The 19,580-nt window shown below is 37.6% G+C and overlaps 1 protein-coding gene across 2 annotated transcripts in view; it reads left to right on the forward strand.

Moving 5' to 3' along the window:
• The window catches only part of LOC115238432 (zinc finger protein rotund-like), a 156,024-nt gene extending 141,411 nt beyond the window's left edge, over positions 1-14,613 (forward strand). For both annotated transcript variants that reach the window (XM_029812271.1, XM_029812272.1), the window contains exon 6: positions 11,929-14,613. In XM_029812271.1, coding sequence (XP_029668131.1) covers positions 11,929-13,080 — 1,152 coding nt within the window. In that variant the 3' untranslated portion in view covers positions 13,081-14,613. The remainder of the gene's footprint in view (positions 1-11,928) is intronic.
• The last annotated feature ends 4,967 nt before the right edge of the window (positions 14,614-19,580 follow it).

The following is a 19,580-nucleotide window of genomic DNA, read 5'->3' on the forward strand; positions in this document are numbered from 1 at the left end:
ATTTTATTTAATGTAAAAATGAATAAAACGGGTACTTTAAATTGAAACGAGTATTGAAGTATCTACGCCTCCGTCGGTCGTGTATGTTGCACGTGATGTTTTAATAATAACATTGAAACATTTAGAATAATATCTTCTTAGAAATATAAATGAAAATAATAATGATTTTATAAGACAAGTAATGCTATTAAATCAAAACATAAATTTAAGAAAATATTTAAAAACAAAACCGACTGTATCTCTCGTATTATTTTATTTACCAATTAATTCGAAGTATAAATTTTATTAAAATAAAAGTTTAATTAAAACCTTAATACCGACGTATATTATAATTAAAGGAATTAAAAATATCTGCACAGAACAATGGTTTCTCATTAAATTTGATTAATCGCTCTCAAATTTCATCTCGATACGGTGTTTACGCGCGATACTTTTTCACTTAACAATCCATAGTAGTTTTCTGCCGCCGTTAAATCATGCGGCGTCTATCGTTGGAGGAAAGTACGGTTGATCAGAGACACCCTGTATACACGTATATACGGTCAAAGGGTGGGACCGGTGGCGTAAAAGAACCCGAGCGCTCCGAAACACGAGGCTAGCCTTCTGCTGCGCCGCTTCAGCTTTCATTAAGGAATCGTTAGCGCCGTCGCTCTCGTCGGCATCCTCCTCCTCCTCTCCTCCACGGTCCGTTCCTCTCTCGCCACGTCTCTCTCATCCTTTTTCCTCTCTTCCTCCCTTTCGTCCTCCTCCTCCCTCTTCTTTTGAACGAATATCGGCTCTCCGCTTTTTCGTTTTATCTTCGTGCTGTTCGCCTCTCGTCGTCTCTCGTTCTTGTTTCCCTCTTTTATAATTTTTTTCTATCTCTCTTGTTTCGAATGTGGAAAATCGAACGATTACATCGGGAATTTTTTCATGCATTAAGATATTGAAGAAAGACAATTTGGAATTCTTATCCTCGGTTCGACTTATTTACTCTTTCATCGATTTTGACATTAGAAGTTTTTAATCCGTAAAATATCTTATTCCTCTTCTCTCGTTTTAACGGTCTTAATTGGCGAGAAAATTGACGTCCGCACTTTGGTGCACGTGATTTCAAAACGCAATCGCATCGAAAAAAAAGCTGTATACACTCGGATACACCTTTCGAGGGGCGCAGATGGCCGTCGCCTTTTTAGAGTGTGCGTACACGCGTACGCGTCAGCCTTTCCTCTAATGGAAAAAAATCCTTCCCTAGGAACACACATAACCCGCTTCTCTATAGTTATCATAGCCAAGGGATACCATCCCGATTGTAGCCGCAAACCCTCTATCTTCGATGAAACGTTACCGCAAGAGGGTGGATTCCGTTATGTGTGAAATATAGAGGATTTACCAAAAAATTCCATTATCTTTTCTCTCTCTCTCTCTCTCTCTCATGTAATATATAAATACAATTGTCGCAGATGGCCGTCGCCTTTTTAGAGTGTGCGTACACGCGTACGCGTCAGCCTTTCCTAATGGAAAAAAAATCCTTCCCTAGGAACACACATAACCCGCTTCTCTATAGTTATCATAGCCAAGGGATACCATCCCGATTGTAGCCGCAAACCCTCCATCTTCGATGAAACGTTACCGCAAGAGGGTGGATTCCGTTATGTGTGAAATATAGAGGATTTACCAAAAAATTCCATTATCTTTTCTCTCTCTCTCTCTCTCTCTCATGTAATATATAAATACAATTGTGTGTATGTAATATATTATATATTATCATATAAACTATTTTTTATTTTTTGGTAACTGATAAATTATATGATTGTTAATACGAGAAAGTGTAAAGAAGTTGGATAAAGTAGATTGACAAAGAGTTCTGAAATTCATCGAGATGTAAAAGAGGGGAGGAGATTGTATTTCTACGAGAGTTGATTAGAGAGGGAAATATGCTTCTTTCGTATTTCAATCACTCTCCGGTGCGAACTCGGGTGAGGCCGCGTTTACGGGCAATTGTTACAGGCGAATGTGTATTCCTCTACGGCCGCAAAACGCCCGTATCCGCGGAAACATGAACGGAAAAATGAACGGTATCTCATTTTGCTCGCGCTTCTTCTGCACGATTTTATTCATCGCGTATCAATTTTCTCCGCTTCTTCTTTACGCTCATTTCAACCCGACCACCGCTCGCGTCCCGGTCACAGAGAGATGCCTTCGGCGGTTTTTATTTCAGGCTCTACCGACGAGTCTGTGGCTCACGTCGTCTATCCGACGATCACCTCGCGTCCGTAAACAACACGTTACAATCCGTCTAGAATCACTTCGCTCGATGTATTTCTATTTTTTTTTTCTTTTTTCTTTTTTTTTTCTACTCGCGTAATCGCTGGCAATTTGCAATACTTATCGATTTGCGTAACGCGAATAATATTTTTCCAACGGTATCTCATGATATTTTCGCACTTTCTGATGCGATAAAGCGTAGATATTACGCGACTAAAAATGAGCTTGACAAGTAGAACACATAAATTTTGTCGAAAATGTATTTTTGATTAATATTTATGATATTTAATGAAATGTCTAGAGAATTTATTATCGGTAAAGAGTACTCGCGTCTTTTGCTACATCGATAAAATACTATTTCGTGTAAAGAATTACTTTATGCGTTAACGTTTTATTTCGGAGAACACTGTATCTGGAACACGCTATAGTTCTAGGGAAAAAGTAACGTCCTCCACACACACACATTGATCTCTCCTCTCCTCTTACTAATTACTCTTTCTCTTGCAGCGCGAGCGCTACCGCTCGGTTTTTGTTCGCGTCTCGAGGCTAAAGCGATTCTGAAACTGTTCCTAGTAACCATGGTCTACGTTAATGAATGGCAGGAATGGAGAGAATGAACCGTTGCGTCTGTTTCGAATTGCTTCCAGCAGAAATTGGATCGTGCATTATTCTTTCATAGGAACACATCGATTCCACGGAATTTATACTCACATACTTTTGCCACACACATTCCGATAAATAAATATCTCTAGTATATTCAAAATAACTGTTAGCTATTATATTTCGTTTACGAGATGAGTAATGAAAGATCACACATACAATAATGTGACGTGTCTTTAAAAAAATTTCAAGTGGATTTTCTTCCTTTCTCATAAAAAACATAATTGAAAAAATTTATTATTATTTTTCTTTTTATTAATTAGGTATCAATCTAAATTTCAATTAAAATATCATTTCAGAGGTAAAGGGTAAATAATGTTTTCGCTAATTATGCTGAAATAATTCGATTTCTGATGAATGATTAACCCTCGCAGAGATTCGAATTAACGGGAACGTCCCGGCAGAAACGTAATGGAATATTTTTACGGGTTTCCGGTCAGGTATCGTTTGATGAATTCCAATGTGACATGTAATTAGTTGCAAAACACTAATCATCGGCCGGCGATGGATGGAATCAGGCCGCAAAGGTCGATCGTTCTGATTACGAAACCATTTTGTCGAATTGTAAACTCGCAACTCTAATGTAAGCTCCGATTATGAGACTCGCGTATAAATGACTGGTTTAGTATAACTAGTTTAGAGTTTGCACTCGCGGGGAGGGGTGATCTCAACAAGCTCGGCCACGAGTTTAATGAATAGCGGCTTCGCGGCCAATCAACGATCAGCTTAAACCACCGGCTCACAATTACCACATATTGTTTTAAACGCGATCGTACATTTTAATCCTTCGCGTTAGACACGGGGATATCATATATCGTTCTTTTTCGGTGCTTGCCGTACAATGCTAAAATCTGCATAGCACGACTGCCAAGAGAGATTGGTCAATGCGCGAAAATTAGTTTAGTATAAAAAAATGCCTATTCTAAAATCGTAAGAGAAACTATTAGGTTTACTATCTGACAAATCAATTTTTGAACGATTTTTGTTACGCAAAAATGAATTATAGTACACGAATAATAAACAAATGAGCGCGGTACAAGTTGAGTCAGCAACGTGAAAAAAAATTCCGCGTTTTAAAATTAATCCGCTTAAAAAGCCACTTATACTGGTGGGTTAAGTCATTTTTGCGTAACACACCGTCCAATTGTGTAATATGACACACGAGGGAAACAGAGATATCTCTCGAGTGTGAAGAGCGCGACAACATACGGAAGTCGTCGAACGGCGTGAAGAAGAATCCGCGGACAGTTGTTCTTATTTTTCGTTAGGGTGGTCCACGGGGCTAGCCAATTAGACAGGGGATTGTATAATTGGGTAGATAAAGAATCGGCCGGGGATATTCTCCCAGGCACCTGCCAGCTGCCGTGCGTAGACGAGGATGAGACGAGAGAGAGGAGAGGTCGAACCGGTCGTCGTCGTCGTCGTCGTTTCGATCGTTCGCGTCGCTCCTCCCAACGTCGTAAAAGTCTTTCCTTCATTATCGTCCAAATATTCGCGAATTTGTTTTACCGTCGGAATTATTTAGCGACGCTTCTCGGTTGACCATTTGTTCGAATTGATCGAAGTAGCGGACAGTCGATTACAACGATCAATTCTTCATAGCTAATTCATATTAACGCCTCCGTCCTCGTGTTGCTTCAACCATCGTCTTAAGCTTATTCGATATTTCAGTCCCAACCATTTCTTATCACCAATTAGCGAATTGCCGAAGCATTTTTTGTTCTTGACCGTATCACCATCATAAAAATTTTATGTAAAGCTTTAAAGCTCTAATATAATAAAATTAAGAAATATATATTCATATATTAATATTTCTTTTTGTTTATTTTTTCTCTGGTTGCGAAATATTATGCGTCCTCTTTTTATTATATTTGGATCTTCTCTTCGGGATAAGGTATTATCAAACGACGATAACCTTAGGAAATAACTCTCGACACACAAATGTTTACGATATGAGTAGCTTTATCACAGATAAATAATAATAAAGTTGTATAGCAGTCGTGTGTCACGTGCCGCGATATATATTGAAGTATACATCGCGGATTTTCGCGTGAAACTCGTTTGACTGTCACTCTTTCATGTATAATCGCCGTATATCATTAGACGAAACGTATGGCTTGAGAATGTTGGCTGCTGGGTAGAATGATAGTGGGAATGATGGCTTGAAAACCTGTCAACCGAGACGTGACGCGTTTGCGTAATGCCACTCCGGCAAATTGTACTTCTAGATCAAACTGGCCAGGAATCCGCATAGTCAGTTTCCTTTTATTAGAATAAATACTTCCTTGGAACATAATATACAAATCTTTCTACGCGAAATAGATAGGTAACAAATTGCCAAGGCTCTGAACAATTCTCCTCGATAAAAATGTGTATTGCTTTTCTAAGAGAATTTATTATTGGCATTAAATGCGGATTTAAACTGCGGGCAAGATATTACGCCTGATAAAATCATAATCGTATTGTCGTCATAACGCCGGGTTTTGTGTTCTACACGACACGTGTACGCTGAGATTTGCAATCGATTTAAATTTTTTAACATGGCCATAATTCACCGCGAGTCCTCCAATTTATTATAATTTTATGCGCGAGTTCAAGGATACTTAACTGACAAAAGAGAGAGGAAGGAAAAGGAGAGAGACGGAGGAAATGAGTCATATGACTCTACGAATATAATTCTTAAACGTATCTTCGAAATTCTAAAGGGCTCGCTTTCACTTTTTCCCGTATCTTTTCTCGTACGTAACGATATCGTTAGAGTCTAGGATAACCTTAGAGTCATCGGGGATTCTGATAATTCACGCCATGAGAAATCGATAGAGAAAGAAGCTACACTTGTCGACCGATAAATCTCTGGGACCCGGCTCATTACTCTACTGTTACCACCAATACTTTTACTTTCTTTCTTAAATCATTACTTCTTTAATTCCGTTCAATCTCCGCCGTTAATTCCAGATCGCTTCGTACTTTAAGAGTACCACAGTAGTCGCGAATATTAGTTCTACTTTATTTCTACTTTGTTTTCGATGAATTTAATGAATAATTTTATCATCAGAATCGCGATGATACGCTTTAAAAATGCCTATCGCGAAAATAATTGCGCCTCGCCTCAGTCACGGTAAATGTTCCAAAACATTTCGAAATTATCTCGCGGGGCGCAATTATCCGAGTAACTGCCGCCGCGACAGGCGGCGCTTAATTTGTCGTGTCGCCGGGTTGATTTTCACCCGGCGCGTCAACCCGTCTACGAAAATTCCTATCAACAGGTTGTCACCGACCTCTCTGCCGGGCTCTCTGCTGCAGCTTTGCAAGAGAGCGAGCGAAAAACCGGAGCAAGAGCTGTTACACGTTACACGCACACCGTGCGTGTTGTTCATTAACTCTTAGATCTTCAACCTGTGTTTACGCAGATAGCAATTTTAAAGAGAAATTTCCAGCGTATTCTAATCGTTTCGGACTATTAGATCTAAATGTATTCGTGAATAGAATACTCTATCGCTCCGCGTGCCGATCGCGAAGTGTAGAATAATATTATTAATATATTATTAATTACATATTATTAATTACATATAATTTACATATTATTAATATATTATTAATATATACTAATATATTATTATATTATAATAATATTATTATTATATAATTAATACGATAATAAAAAACGCGAACGACCCTTTTAATAAACGTGTTTTATAGTTTTAAGGTTTGGTATATTAACATCGTATAAAAATTGAAGCGAATTTATAATAAATTTTAAATTTTAGTATTTGTTGAATTTGATGGACATACAGTGTCTGTAATAATATTATTTCAGCAATAAATTTTATGTATAACGTAATATGAAAATTTAACGAAAATATAAATAATTATATATATAAAGAAGAAAAATACGACCAGTATATATTCGAAAGATAAATTGATTGAAATTGAAATTGAGATAGATAAGCTTGAGTCAATTATGAAAAATTCTTTTGATTTTTTAACAAGTCCATTTGTTTCGATGTATGAAATATTGAAAACTCGAGTGATTTTTACATGCCTACCTTAATAGCATTTTGTGTGATTAATTTCAAGTTTGACGTTCGTCATTTTGTTTGCAAAAAGTTCGCTACGTGTCTTTATCGTCTTAATGAATTGACTTTACGAGCTAGAGAGGGAAACGTCGATAATCGTAACGAACTCAGTTGCACACATTTAGAAGCTTTTTAATTCGATTAAATTAATTATCTCGGCAGCTTTATTTTGACTTTAACTTATCGAGTGTTTTATAAATTCCGGCAAGCTGAGTGAGTAACACTATTACACGGGGAGCAATGAACACACGTGTTTTATCTCTTATTATCGATCATCTTGATGACGTAAATCAATTTCAACGCGCATGGAAGAATATGTAAATTTATAAATCAGTATTTGAAATTTCGAAAGCTTTTAAAAAATTGAGCGGGTATCGAAAAGTTTTATTTTAATTCGAAATCATATATGTGTGTATATATGTACATGTGCATCTTCAATATATACATTTATATTTCTCAGTATATTATTAATGCGCCTTTTATTCAACATATTAATTATGCTTGCATAATCGAAAAAAAAAACCGTTAAGAACTCACGTGAGTTCGATAAAATCACGAGAACTGTCGACAGCAAAAAACTTGAAACTTGAAAATTTAAGACTTTTTTTTTTTAATTTTTGCATCTTGTTATTTCTTGTCGGATACCTTTCGATGCGTCCTCAAGAAATAAATCTATTAAATATGTAAAAAGAAGAAATAAAAAGAAAAAACTATTCCATAGTTCAATATCTGCAACAAGTAAGCGAAAGATTGCCAATTACTTAATGAAAATGTACTTTTATCGTACGCCGACACCGACCTTGACTATCTTGACTGCCTTCCTTCTCGCATCTGACGATCATTAAGGTCGAAATATTTAAATTGAATTTACGAGATCTGGCCCCGGGGCTACTCCGTAGACTACTTCGCGGAGGTTGAAGAACCGAGACGAGGAACTGAACGGCAAATGTACGCAGACTAGTGCAAAGGACCGTCATCCATCATAGAGCACAACGAAATTCTCTGTGCGCGTACGATGACCGTCTCAAGCTTTCAGAAAGATCCGGTGAATATATATAAATATATATTTACTATATTTTCTTTCGTGCAATGACGATCAATAAATAAATAAATATATATATATGCACGAAAGAAAATAAGAAAATATAGTAATTAATCATTGCTTCATCAAACGGAGGAAACAAATTCACATTCACACGGTTGAGACGACGACTCGCGGTCATTAACAGATGTTCAACGTTATTCAATGTTAATTCGAGAATTTAACACGGTGCAGCCTCCGCGCGCACGCACTTCTAAATTCAGCTGATGATCTTGGAGTGTATACGATTTATACACCCGGCTGCGTCACGGCAAATGTACCTCGTCTCGGCTTCTTAAGTATTGCCTAAGTAAATCGACGTCGATTAATCAGAAATGACAGGAGGACTAGCCGGCTGCCCAGCGGGCATAGTTCCTCGCCGGTTTCGTAATTAGAGGCGCTAATTTCGCATACCTGCGCGTAGTCTGAGCGACGTAATTTCTGGATTTATCGCCATTATTTTTCTTGAAGGTGCGTCTCCCGTTTAAGAGAGAGACAGAGAGTGCACGTGAGATTCCGGCTGTCCGATTTAATTCACCAGGACTACCTCGAGCCGTCGTCGCCGCGCTCGCATTACAGACGGTTAAACATAATAATTCGCAGGATTTCTTTCAACGGAATTTCCTTTAAATTTGCTCCAATAAGTCACATTCCCGTCTCCGCGATTAACTATAAGTGTCTTCTGTCAATTATAACTGCCAATTTTTATTTAGCGCCGCCGTAATTTGCATCGAGAAATTCTTTAATTGAATCAAGTCCATTGAACGACGGGAGAACTCCTCCAAGTTACCGCAGAAAAAGTCTATATGCAAATATTTAACCTGCCAATCTCTCAGCGAGTTTTTCGCGATTCTTTTTCAAATATATCACAATTAAATCAACGAATAGAAGAGAGATAAAACTTAATTTAAAGATCGCGAAAATTATAATCTCGCCGCTTTTCGTCTCCGTCATTACTTTTATTAGGATTTATGACTTCGTCACACGTGCGCTGTGAATAAATTTCACAATTCACAAAGCGAATAATTTTCTCAAGATCTAAAATTTATCAATTGGAAGTATCGATTGGCTGATCGATTGGTAAGAACAGATGTAATTTGTATTCGACAGCGATGAGTTATACTGCGTCAAGAAACCTTACCTAAATTAATCGCTCCTTCTATCATGTAATAATACGTGACGAAAATCGCGTTCACATGAAGCCAAAATTTATCTACAAGAATTTATATCTCTTTCTCTATAAATTATGTAGAAATTTGTTGACCTTATTTTCTTTTAAACTTGCACGAACGTATAATATTAAAAGAAGAAAAACTTGTTTTGACGTTCTAATCAGAAAAGTTTCACCTAAATTTATATTTTCTAATAATTCCTTTTAACTATTTTTATTCTAAATTTAATTAGAGAATCAACATTAATAATGATTCATAAATAGATTGCAGAGTCATTGCAATGCACTTTCGCAAAAAGAAAAGTTAAATAACTTTTCAAAAAAATCATTGTAGAAAATGCATAATTACAATTTAATAATTTATACACGTCGATAATATAAATACTTCCTTCTTCTTTCTCATTTTCTCTAATTGTCCTCGCGCCCCTCAGATTCCCTCTGTTTGCCTGCCGTGCTAAAGAAACGAAGGAAAAAAATCACGCGCAGCAGACTATCGCGTTACGTGGACTATGCGCGAACTTGACACCGGCAAGGACGTGTTTCGAAAGGAGGAAATAAAAAAATAGCCGCTCCAACCCGTTAAAGGACGCGCCAAGTCAGCCGTTGAAGCCTCGAGCGAGACCGTCGATCGATTACCAAATAAATCACGATCCACGACAACCGTAAAGCGATCGTTAACCAAACTCTCCGTTAGCAAGCTTAGATTATCATTCTTCCCGCTTCTGTTAAATAACACACATAGGTACAAAGTATGAAAATTAAATCTTGTAACATGAAATATTCATACATATAACACAAAAATTTCAACATTTTTTAATTAATAAATTTAAATTAAACAAAAATCCATATTTGAAAAATCTGTAATTGAAATATATATGCACATAATGATATTTCATATTTCAGCTTATATAATACAACGTAAATGTATGAAATATTCATTCTATATCTTATAATCCATCTAATTGCAAATTGCATATATTAATTTAGAATTTTTGTCTACTCGGCTCGCAAGACATTCGAGAATTTTTCAGCTGGAAATAACGAGTCCTTTTTTTTTGAAATTTTTCGAACACGGTAACGAGAGTTAATTTTTCGAGCTCTTGTCGCGCGAAGGGCCCGAGAATCGCCCTAGATCCTCAGGCGTGGCGATACAACGATCTCAGAAGAGAACCTGTTGTTTTACGTAATAACACTCGGTCGAACGGATCGACGACGCCAGGAAACTGGCCTCTCCGTTCACGTCACTCTCTTCGCGTGTTCAGAATCGTTTCTTCGACTCCGACACGTCATTCTGGTGCGATACCTTCGTCCACCAGCGGCGTCGAAAGACAATTCGCTGCCCTTTCCACGAAGCCGAATACCCGCACGATCGTTACCTTCGGAACAGCACGAATCTCGTGATCGGCGTTATTGTTCGATAATGATGCGCGCCTTATTACGGATGAATGAGACCTTTTAGCAGTATTAGTGACCCATCGTGGACGGGACGGAAAATTTTCAAAAAAAAAAAAAGAGCAGGAATTAGAGATCGAAAATAGCGGAGGGTACCGATTATCCCGAGATGTAGGGCCCCGTACTAAATTATATCGTGACTAATGTCACGTTTGATTGATTAATGGTATTTACACCGAAGCTGAAATATTCGAAAATGGTGTCATATTTTGAGATTAACACAATTGAGAACTTGAAGCAAAAATTCAATTACGAAATTATACAACATTGTAGATTTTACGTAAAAGTATGCAATTAATCGTATAAAACAATTCCGTCTTAATCGCATAATTAATATGTTGAAATATTCATTTGATTCATATTATGTGCGAAATAATACAAGCCACGAGCGTTCCATTCCAAAGTAGATATCAGAAAGGATAGGCGTTAATAATCGTCGATCGTGACGACTGCTCATCCTGTTCTTCGCTTCTGTCGTGAAAAGAAATATAAAAAAAAAAAAAATAAAAAAAGAAAAAAGAATTGGATGAGATTGGAGAAACTAGAAACTAGCATGTGAGAGGAATGAGAGATGGGGAAAAAAGGGGGATAAAGGAAGAGATAAAACGAAACGGAGAGGCAAGACGAAGGAAGGAGAGAGCAAGAATATTAGAGTACGTGGAGAGGGAAAAGGGGAAGGGGGGCAGTCTCTATGCGGTACCCGAAGCCAGTCGGTCGGATATGCCCCGAGGCCGTGATAGACAAGGTCAGCCTCTCCCAGCCTTATATATATGCTTCTGCTACTGGCAGCGTGTGCTCTCTGCTCTCTTTTACGTTTATTTATTTATTTATAAATATACTGCACGCGGTGCGCGCTCTTTTCTGCGACTCCTGGCTAATGTGCCCGCGGAAGCGGACGGTTGACGGTTGCCAACCGAATCTCATTCCCGTCGTCTCATACCGCCGAATATTGCCATAAAGATATGCGAAATAAACGACCGAGTCCGAAGTACATTCTCGTGGCTGTGTCACGTGCGCGCAAGAAGTTATTAATTTGCATTTTAGATCGGGAAACATTAAGTTTTCTGCAATGGCGGCCACTGCCGCCGCGAGTTCCTGAAATCGATTACGACTCATCTCTTTGTCTCTTATTTGCTTATATTCTCGCTATTTCTATTTTTCTTTCTTTCTTTCTCTTTCTCTTTCTCTTTCTCTCTCTCTCTCTCTCTCTCTGACACCAAAGTATTCTTTTCTTTTTACAGATATTCGGTAGCAAGGCGGACCTGCAGCTCCATACGCAGATCCATATGCGCGAGGCGAAGCCGTACAAGTGTACGCAGTGTTCCAAGGCGTTCGCCAATTCCTCGTACCTGTCACAGCATACGAGGATCCACCTGGGCATTAAGCCGTACCGTTGCGAGATCTGCCAGCGGAAGTTCACCCAGCTGAGTCACCTACAGCAGCACATTCGCACGCACACCGGCGACAAGCCATACAAGTGCCGGCATCCGGGCTGCACGAAAGCGTTCAGCCAATTGAGCAATCTGCAGAGCCACTCGCGATGCCACCAAACCGACAAGCCGTACAAGTGTAACTCCTGCTACAAATGCTTCTCCGACGAGCCCAGCCTGCTCGAGCACATACCGAAGCATAAGGAGTCGAAGCACCTGAAAACGCACATCTGCCAGTACTGCGGCAAGAGTTACACCCAGGAGACCTATTTAGCAAAGCATATGCAGAAGCACGCGGAGAGAACGGACAAGAGACCGCCGATCATCGGCACGGGCCTCAGGCCGTCGATACACGCGATGACCGCCCATCATCAGGACCACTATTGGCCCAAGGTAAGCCCGGATTCGGTGATCGGCGATCTGCACGAGAGGCTGCCGCACCATCACGCGGAATACCATCAGAACCAGAATCCGGAGATGCTGCTGCCGGGACACGGGCATCGCACCGCCGAGTCCATCGAGAATGACTCGAGGCAACAGACGCCCCAGCCTGGCGCGAATCACCATCCCAACAGTAGTTCGGCCTTCACGCCGATCTCGTCGATCTCGATCAACTCGATCTCCTCGATGCAGCATCCGTTGAATCCGCTGAATCATCTGCACTATCCTGGCAGTCATCACCCGGCGTCCCGGCCGTATCTCTACGAGGCGTTCAATACGACGCAGAAGTCGTCGCCTACGTCCTCGTCATCCGGCGTGACGCCCGGCACCACCAGCAACCAAAACGCCACGTCTTTCCCGAATCAGCTCATTAGTCTTCACCAGATCAGGAACTACGCCCATCAGCCGAATCTCGGCAATCTGGGCAACCTGGGGAATCTGGGGAACTTGAGCAATCTCAGCAATCTCAGTGCCACGATGGAAAGCCACGCGCTGCTGGGCGGTCTCAAAGAGAAGCAGTAACTCTTAGCTGGTCTTGGAGATTAACTTCAGGAAGCGCTCGCGAGCTCTCTTCATCACGGTTCTTTTATTCTTTTTCTTCTACTTTCCGTGACATGTCACGTTGCGACTTGAGCTCTCGCTTCATCCGGCTCGATCGTCTTCTCCTCTCCGTGATCTCTTTATACCCGTCTAATTTATTTTTTACGCTGGTGTGTACGCAAATCCCACGCAAATATGACTCCGAAACTAACTTTTCTTCGAAATGTCTGACTTCGGTGTTTAACTACATTTTGCATTCATATTTCATAAGTATGTATGCATGTAAGAACAATAGCGCGTCTCATCGTAATCTTTTAATAGATTAATGCATACGATGATAATCGCGCCCAGAAAACGGATAAGAGGTACGAGATGTATGGTCAATGGTCGAAATCATTTTTGACAGCCAGTACAAGACTATCACTCTCTTTCCTTTTCACCTTTCTCTTCCTCTTTTTTTATCTTCTTTTTTTCTTTTAATGTCTTATCTATGAGCCTTTCGATTTTGCGTCTACGTCTCGATTGAGATGCGCTTGTGCGTTATGTATGTATATAAAATATACATATGTTTTATTAAACACACATGAGCACAATGATCTAATTTAATAAATAATCATTAAACTCAGAGTAAAAACAAATTTATTTGGATTAAAACTATTTTTTTAGTTTAATTGCTAATTAATGCCGCGTTCTCCAATCGATTTGTGTAATCGATGACGATTATGAAATTAATTCCAATGAAAGTTTTCAGTGTGAAAATTGTTTTGTATTTTCTTTTCTGTAACCACATCTTGGTATCCCAATTGTTAATGAAATTGGAAGCACGTTTATAAAATATTTACAGTGACAGTTCACACAATATTTAACCAAAGCTCCGAATCACACATGTACGTTACTCGCGATACAACAACGTAGTAACATGATAGAAACCTCGACGGTTACATTCCTTAATGTAATAAGACTGACGTGATGTAGTTTAAAAAAAAAAACTATATCTTTACATACTGGTCTAATTATTAATAATCGATATGATCACTATCGATTGTCAAAAATCGTTTCGTTGTCTCCCGCAATTGAAAACTGAATTTCTACGTTCGTTGAGAATAAAATTGATATTTACTCGACTCTCTCAGATTATCCACGTTTCTCGGCGTGTTAACGTCCTCGCCAATGATCATGCGTGCCAATTACGAGCTAGAAAGTTCCATCAATACATATTCGTCGCGATATAATCCGTACGATCTGACGACGTTTGAATGATAAAGTGGAGCACGATCATGGATTAACTCGTATTCGAACAGTAGACGATACTTTCATAATGCTAGAAAGTATACGATACGCCGGTGAGATGAATTAACTGATTTCTTCTTCAGTTTATCATGAACAATTTTAGTTGTGAACGGAGACCGAGATCATTTTTTGTTGATAAACATGTTCAATGATTTATATTTTTATAAAGTTATATATAATAGCAAATGTGTGTTTTTTCAATAAATTCGCTCTCTAAACTAAATTTTTTGAATCCGGCGATGTTCACTTTTTCGACACATCCTTGTGTGTGTGTGTATTTCTTATCACTACATCTTATGAAATTATTTTGGACGATCGAGATTTTTTTCAACTGGAATTATTTTTTACATTGTTCCCGCAAACTCGAAGAATATTTTAAGTTTAATTAATTAATATATTTCAAATTCTAAGATATTAATTATGCAGTTTTCTTTTACTCTATTGTGTTTTATTTGCGTATTTTTCTTTGTTTTATGTTCTTTATTTTCTCTAACATATTGAAAAAAATATTATAATTTCATCAAAAATATAATTTGTGCAGTTTACATGGTTAAAATTTAATTTCTCGTAACGTTGTGACTATACGAGTTTTAATTATTTTAAGAAATTTTGTCGCGATTTACCAAGCAAATCATCTTGAAAGACAAATAAATGTGGAAGGGAATGTACGAAATTAGTGAATTGATAAATAAGAAAATTAGACATGCAAATATGCTACGTCGTAATGTACGCGAAGGAAAACAGATAGAGTAAACGTACGAAGACGAACGAAAAATTCATTTTAGGACATTCGGAAAATTATGCAGGAACACCAATGGGATAACAAAGACATAAGGAGGAGAAGAAAACTGTAGCGCGAAGCGCGTAGAGAGACTGGCATATAAAGAGATACACAAAAAAAGAAACGTATAGAAATATATACGGGCACACATACAAAAAAGGTATAAAAGCATCACGCACATTCTGTAAGAGAGCCGCACGGAGACCTCCTCTTGTAAATAGGTGCTATATAAATAAATAAGTATATGCATATATTAATAAATGAATGAATATATGCATATACGCGTACATACAAGTACATAAATAAAGAAATAATTATTATTATCGTCACACCGAGACATCATCTTTATTAGCATCATTATATTATCATCTTTATGATTATTATGTATTATTATATTATTTTTATTTACATTATTATTATTACTATTATTACTATTAATTATTATTAATTGATTAATATTTTGATCGACATTTAGTAGGTGTGTAAAATAAAGAGAAAGCACACAGATTCTAATAATGTGAAAATATTCTAAGTACCTTACTTAAGATCTAAGTAATCTTATGTAATCTGTTATATACGTGTGTACGCGTTGCGTGCGCGCGTGATGAAGAGAAAGAAGAGATGGAAGGAGAAAGAGAGAGGGAGGAAGATAACATGTATATGCGAACTATTGTAGATAATTTGTTGTTACGGTGCCAGACGTGTTCTTCTTCGGGGTTCCTGTGTAATTCACGTTCTATCGAGTTGCGTTATGTTCATACAAGAAAAAAAAAATATATAAAAAGCTTGATCGTTAAGTTTTGCATTTTTAATCATACGTTTTACACGCGAATTCCGCTTTTATTTCCGCTACTCTGTCGACTTATGGCAGAAAATGCCGCAGTGCCAATTTATTTCCGATTATTGTATCAAGATAAATCTGCGTGCCGAGATCATTATTCACTCGGTGAAAAACGAACCCCGCGGTAGTCATGTCCGGGCCTTACCCTATGCTCAAGTTGTTTAAAACTATTACGTTGTTATTAAGATGATGATAGGACAATGAATGAGAGAAGGGGCGAGGGGTAAACGTTCAAAGTTCATTTTCTTGCTGTATGGCCGGAAGGCGGACCAGATTCCTTTGTAAGACGGCATGTGACTCGCTATCTCTGGATATCCCAAAGTAAACGTCAAAGAATGAACAGATAGAAAAGAATATAGGTAATCGTGCGCGGGTGCGCACGGTTATGTACATTAAAAAATGTTGGATATACATACATCTTGTTTTAGATTGACAATGGGGCGAGGAAAAATGTTTCGAGTAATAAGTGCGTAATTGATTTACACAACAAATACAGGGAAAAGGATAGATAAATAGATAGATAGATACCCGTCATTTTGTTGATATATAATGAGAAATGTAGGGAACGCGAAATAGGACGGATTCGCATGACAGCAAGGGACAGATGCAAGATAAGAAACTCCGAAACCCCGCGCTTTAAATGTGATTTCTTCTGCCTATCCTTAGTTTCACAATGATTATATATTATTATTATTAATATTTTATTATTATTATTATTATTATTAATATTATTATTATTTCGTTTAATAAACTGTCACGTGTTAAAATAAAGGCAAAGGAGAATTTCTCGACATGTAATGTTGAGTTATTTTGTTTCTCTATTTTCTGTCAAAACGATATGAATTTGCTTTGGCCTTTCCCTTCTCTCTCATCATACAATCGTCCCTCCTTTCGTCCATTATTTTTGAAAAGTACAATATTTTAACTATACACTGGCGATTATATTAATTTTTGAAAAATGAAAAAGGACATTTATGTTTTTCACATTCGAATTTGTAAACTAGAGTATTGAAAATTCACCAAGAAAACATCGAACGATACTCTGAATAAAATAATATACTGCTCATCTATCGTGTTTAAATGTTTCCATAGAGATATTAAATGTTGGAACACACGTTAGGATGATTAAGGCAAGGATCTCACATCTCAATTTAATCTGCATTAATCCGTAAGTACACATACGATCTTTTTTCGTAACACAAACATCGGATTATTATAATTTATTTTTTCTGCTGTTATACATTTGAGAAAGATAATGTATTTAAATTAAAATAACACGCAAGAATTTTCTATTATTAGAAATTATTATTTTTGAAATATATTGTTATCAGAACATATGGCTTATTATTTTATGTTTCTCGCGTACTCACAAATTACGGTGCATAAGTTATATAAAAGAATAAAATGGTACAAACATTTTTTTTTTTTTTTTTATAACCGATTTTATTCTCAACCGTATGCTTAATCATAGTTTTTTCAAGCTTCTTTCATATTTTTCATTGATGTGAATGAGTATAAATTTGCTTTTTTATTAAGTCACCAGAGTGTCCTATATCCGTTTTGTCAAACTATCTTATGTCTTATACCAAATGAGAGATTAAAATAGAATATATATAAACACTTAATTTTTAGCGAAAGAGGATAATTAATATACGCGCATTGAAGCCACATATTCTCCTTTCAGCTCTTATAAGTTATTATTCTCTTTTGCGGTAAAAAGATTAAAGAAAAGCGTTTTTTTCTCGCTGACCATTGCCGCGAACTCTCTCTTTTATCGTGCGCCACTTTGTTCCCGTTGTTCGTCACTCGGATTATTTCATCCTTCGCTGACTTTGTGTCGCAATCTCCTCTGTCTGTCGTTTCTTACGTTCGATTACGATAAATTTCGTGAAACACTCAAGCGCACTCGGTTACTAGCGCTCCGCGTGAGCACTTCGCGGACAAATGCCGTCCAATTCTATTCTTTCGTTGTACATACAAAAGTAAGGGAGATCGTGCGTCGCGACGTTTAAACGGTTAAAGAGAGAATTTTTCATCTATACTTCTATATGAGATACCCTCTCGTGCCAGAGAATATTAGTTTCGGACGAGATTTGATAGTATTAGAAGAAGCGTTGTTTATAAAACCGCGAATGTACGCGAATATAAACCGATTGACGAAGTTGTCCTTTGTCCGCGACTAGTTCCTCTGAATGACAACGATCTTTTGGGAGACGCGAAAAATGAAAGGTGGTAGGATACACTCTTTTAGCAATACTTATAGCAAGCACGGAGGGAGGGGGCACACGAAGTCTTTCGATATGAAAAAGAAGGATGTCGATGAACGATCGCTTTACGCAAATAAATTTCGCATTTGAAGCAATAATTTACGATCTGCGTCGATTATCGTATATAAGTATAAAAACAGAGAAATCTCTCGACACGAATTCTCTCTTCAGGACAAATTGCGAGTAGCGAGGACATTTGCATTTTAATATGATTTAATAAGATAGAGAGAGATGACTGTATACCCCACGATTTTCTAACGAAATCGTACTGTATGTATGTATATTCTTTTAAATGAATGTGTCTATACGACTTTTCATAGCAATGAGATCCATCAGACTACATATTCTGTATTGGAGAAAAATGCTTCGCGCAACCTCACTCTTTATATATCGTTCTCTCTTTCGGTAAAAAAATAGTTATTATTACTATATACTTCAAGTATACAAGTTGTAAATGAATGTTTCTACAACCAGCATACCTTTGCGTAACCATTAGTCGTCGAGAGGAAAAGCGAGGAAATATATACGCGTGTATGTATCTGTATGCGTGTGTGCATAGATGCGTGTGTATTACATCTGTGTGTTACAACGCGCTCGTAGGAGAAAAAAAAAACGTCTGTAACGAAGAAAGAAACTGATAAGAAGAACATATGTGCGTGCGTATGTGAGAGCGTATATATGTATATGTTTGCGTGAGAGAAAGATAGAAAAAGAGAGTGCGAGAGAACGTATATAAGTGACACACATAAGGAAAAACAATATATTAATTATTGCGTGGTACGAACAGAACTGTGATATTTTATTGTATAACTCTGCGAAAGAGAGAGATGAGAGAGAAATATGAAGAGAGATCTCTAAAGGAGAATATACTATTACGTGAGAAAGAAAGAGAGAGAGAGAGAGAGAAAGAGAGAAAGAGAGCGAAGAGAGGGGATATTATTGTATTTTACAAAAAAAGTGCATCCTTAAACGCAATTAAATGCAATTGTGCGGGAACTGTACATACACCTGGTATCTCTCCTTTTAAAGGTATAATAGGATACCCTTAATTCTTTCGAGTTTTGATTGCGTAAGTAATGCGTATATATATATATATATAAACGTACGAAAGAGACATTTTATTGTTCGATAAAAAAAAAAGAAAACGTATGCACGGAGCACTGCGACGCCGTACCGAATGATCGCAAACGGAAAAAAAAAGAAAGAGTAATAATTAGTGTAATAATTGTGTCTATAAAATTCGAAATATGCCGAGCGATAAACCGATCATTCCCTCCCCCCCCCCCCCCCACCCCCCCCCCCC

This window comes from Formica exsecta, unplaced genomic scaffold (genome assembly GCF_003651465.1).
Source record: "Formica exsecta isolate Colony F162 unplaced genomic scaffold, ASM365146v1 scaffold337, whole genome shotgun sequence".
Taxonomy (NCBI): domain Eukaryota; kingdom Metazoa; phylum Arthropoda; class Insecta; order Hymenoptera; family Formicidae; genus Formica; species Formica exsecta.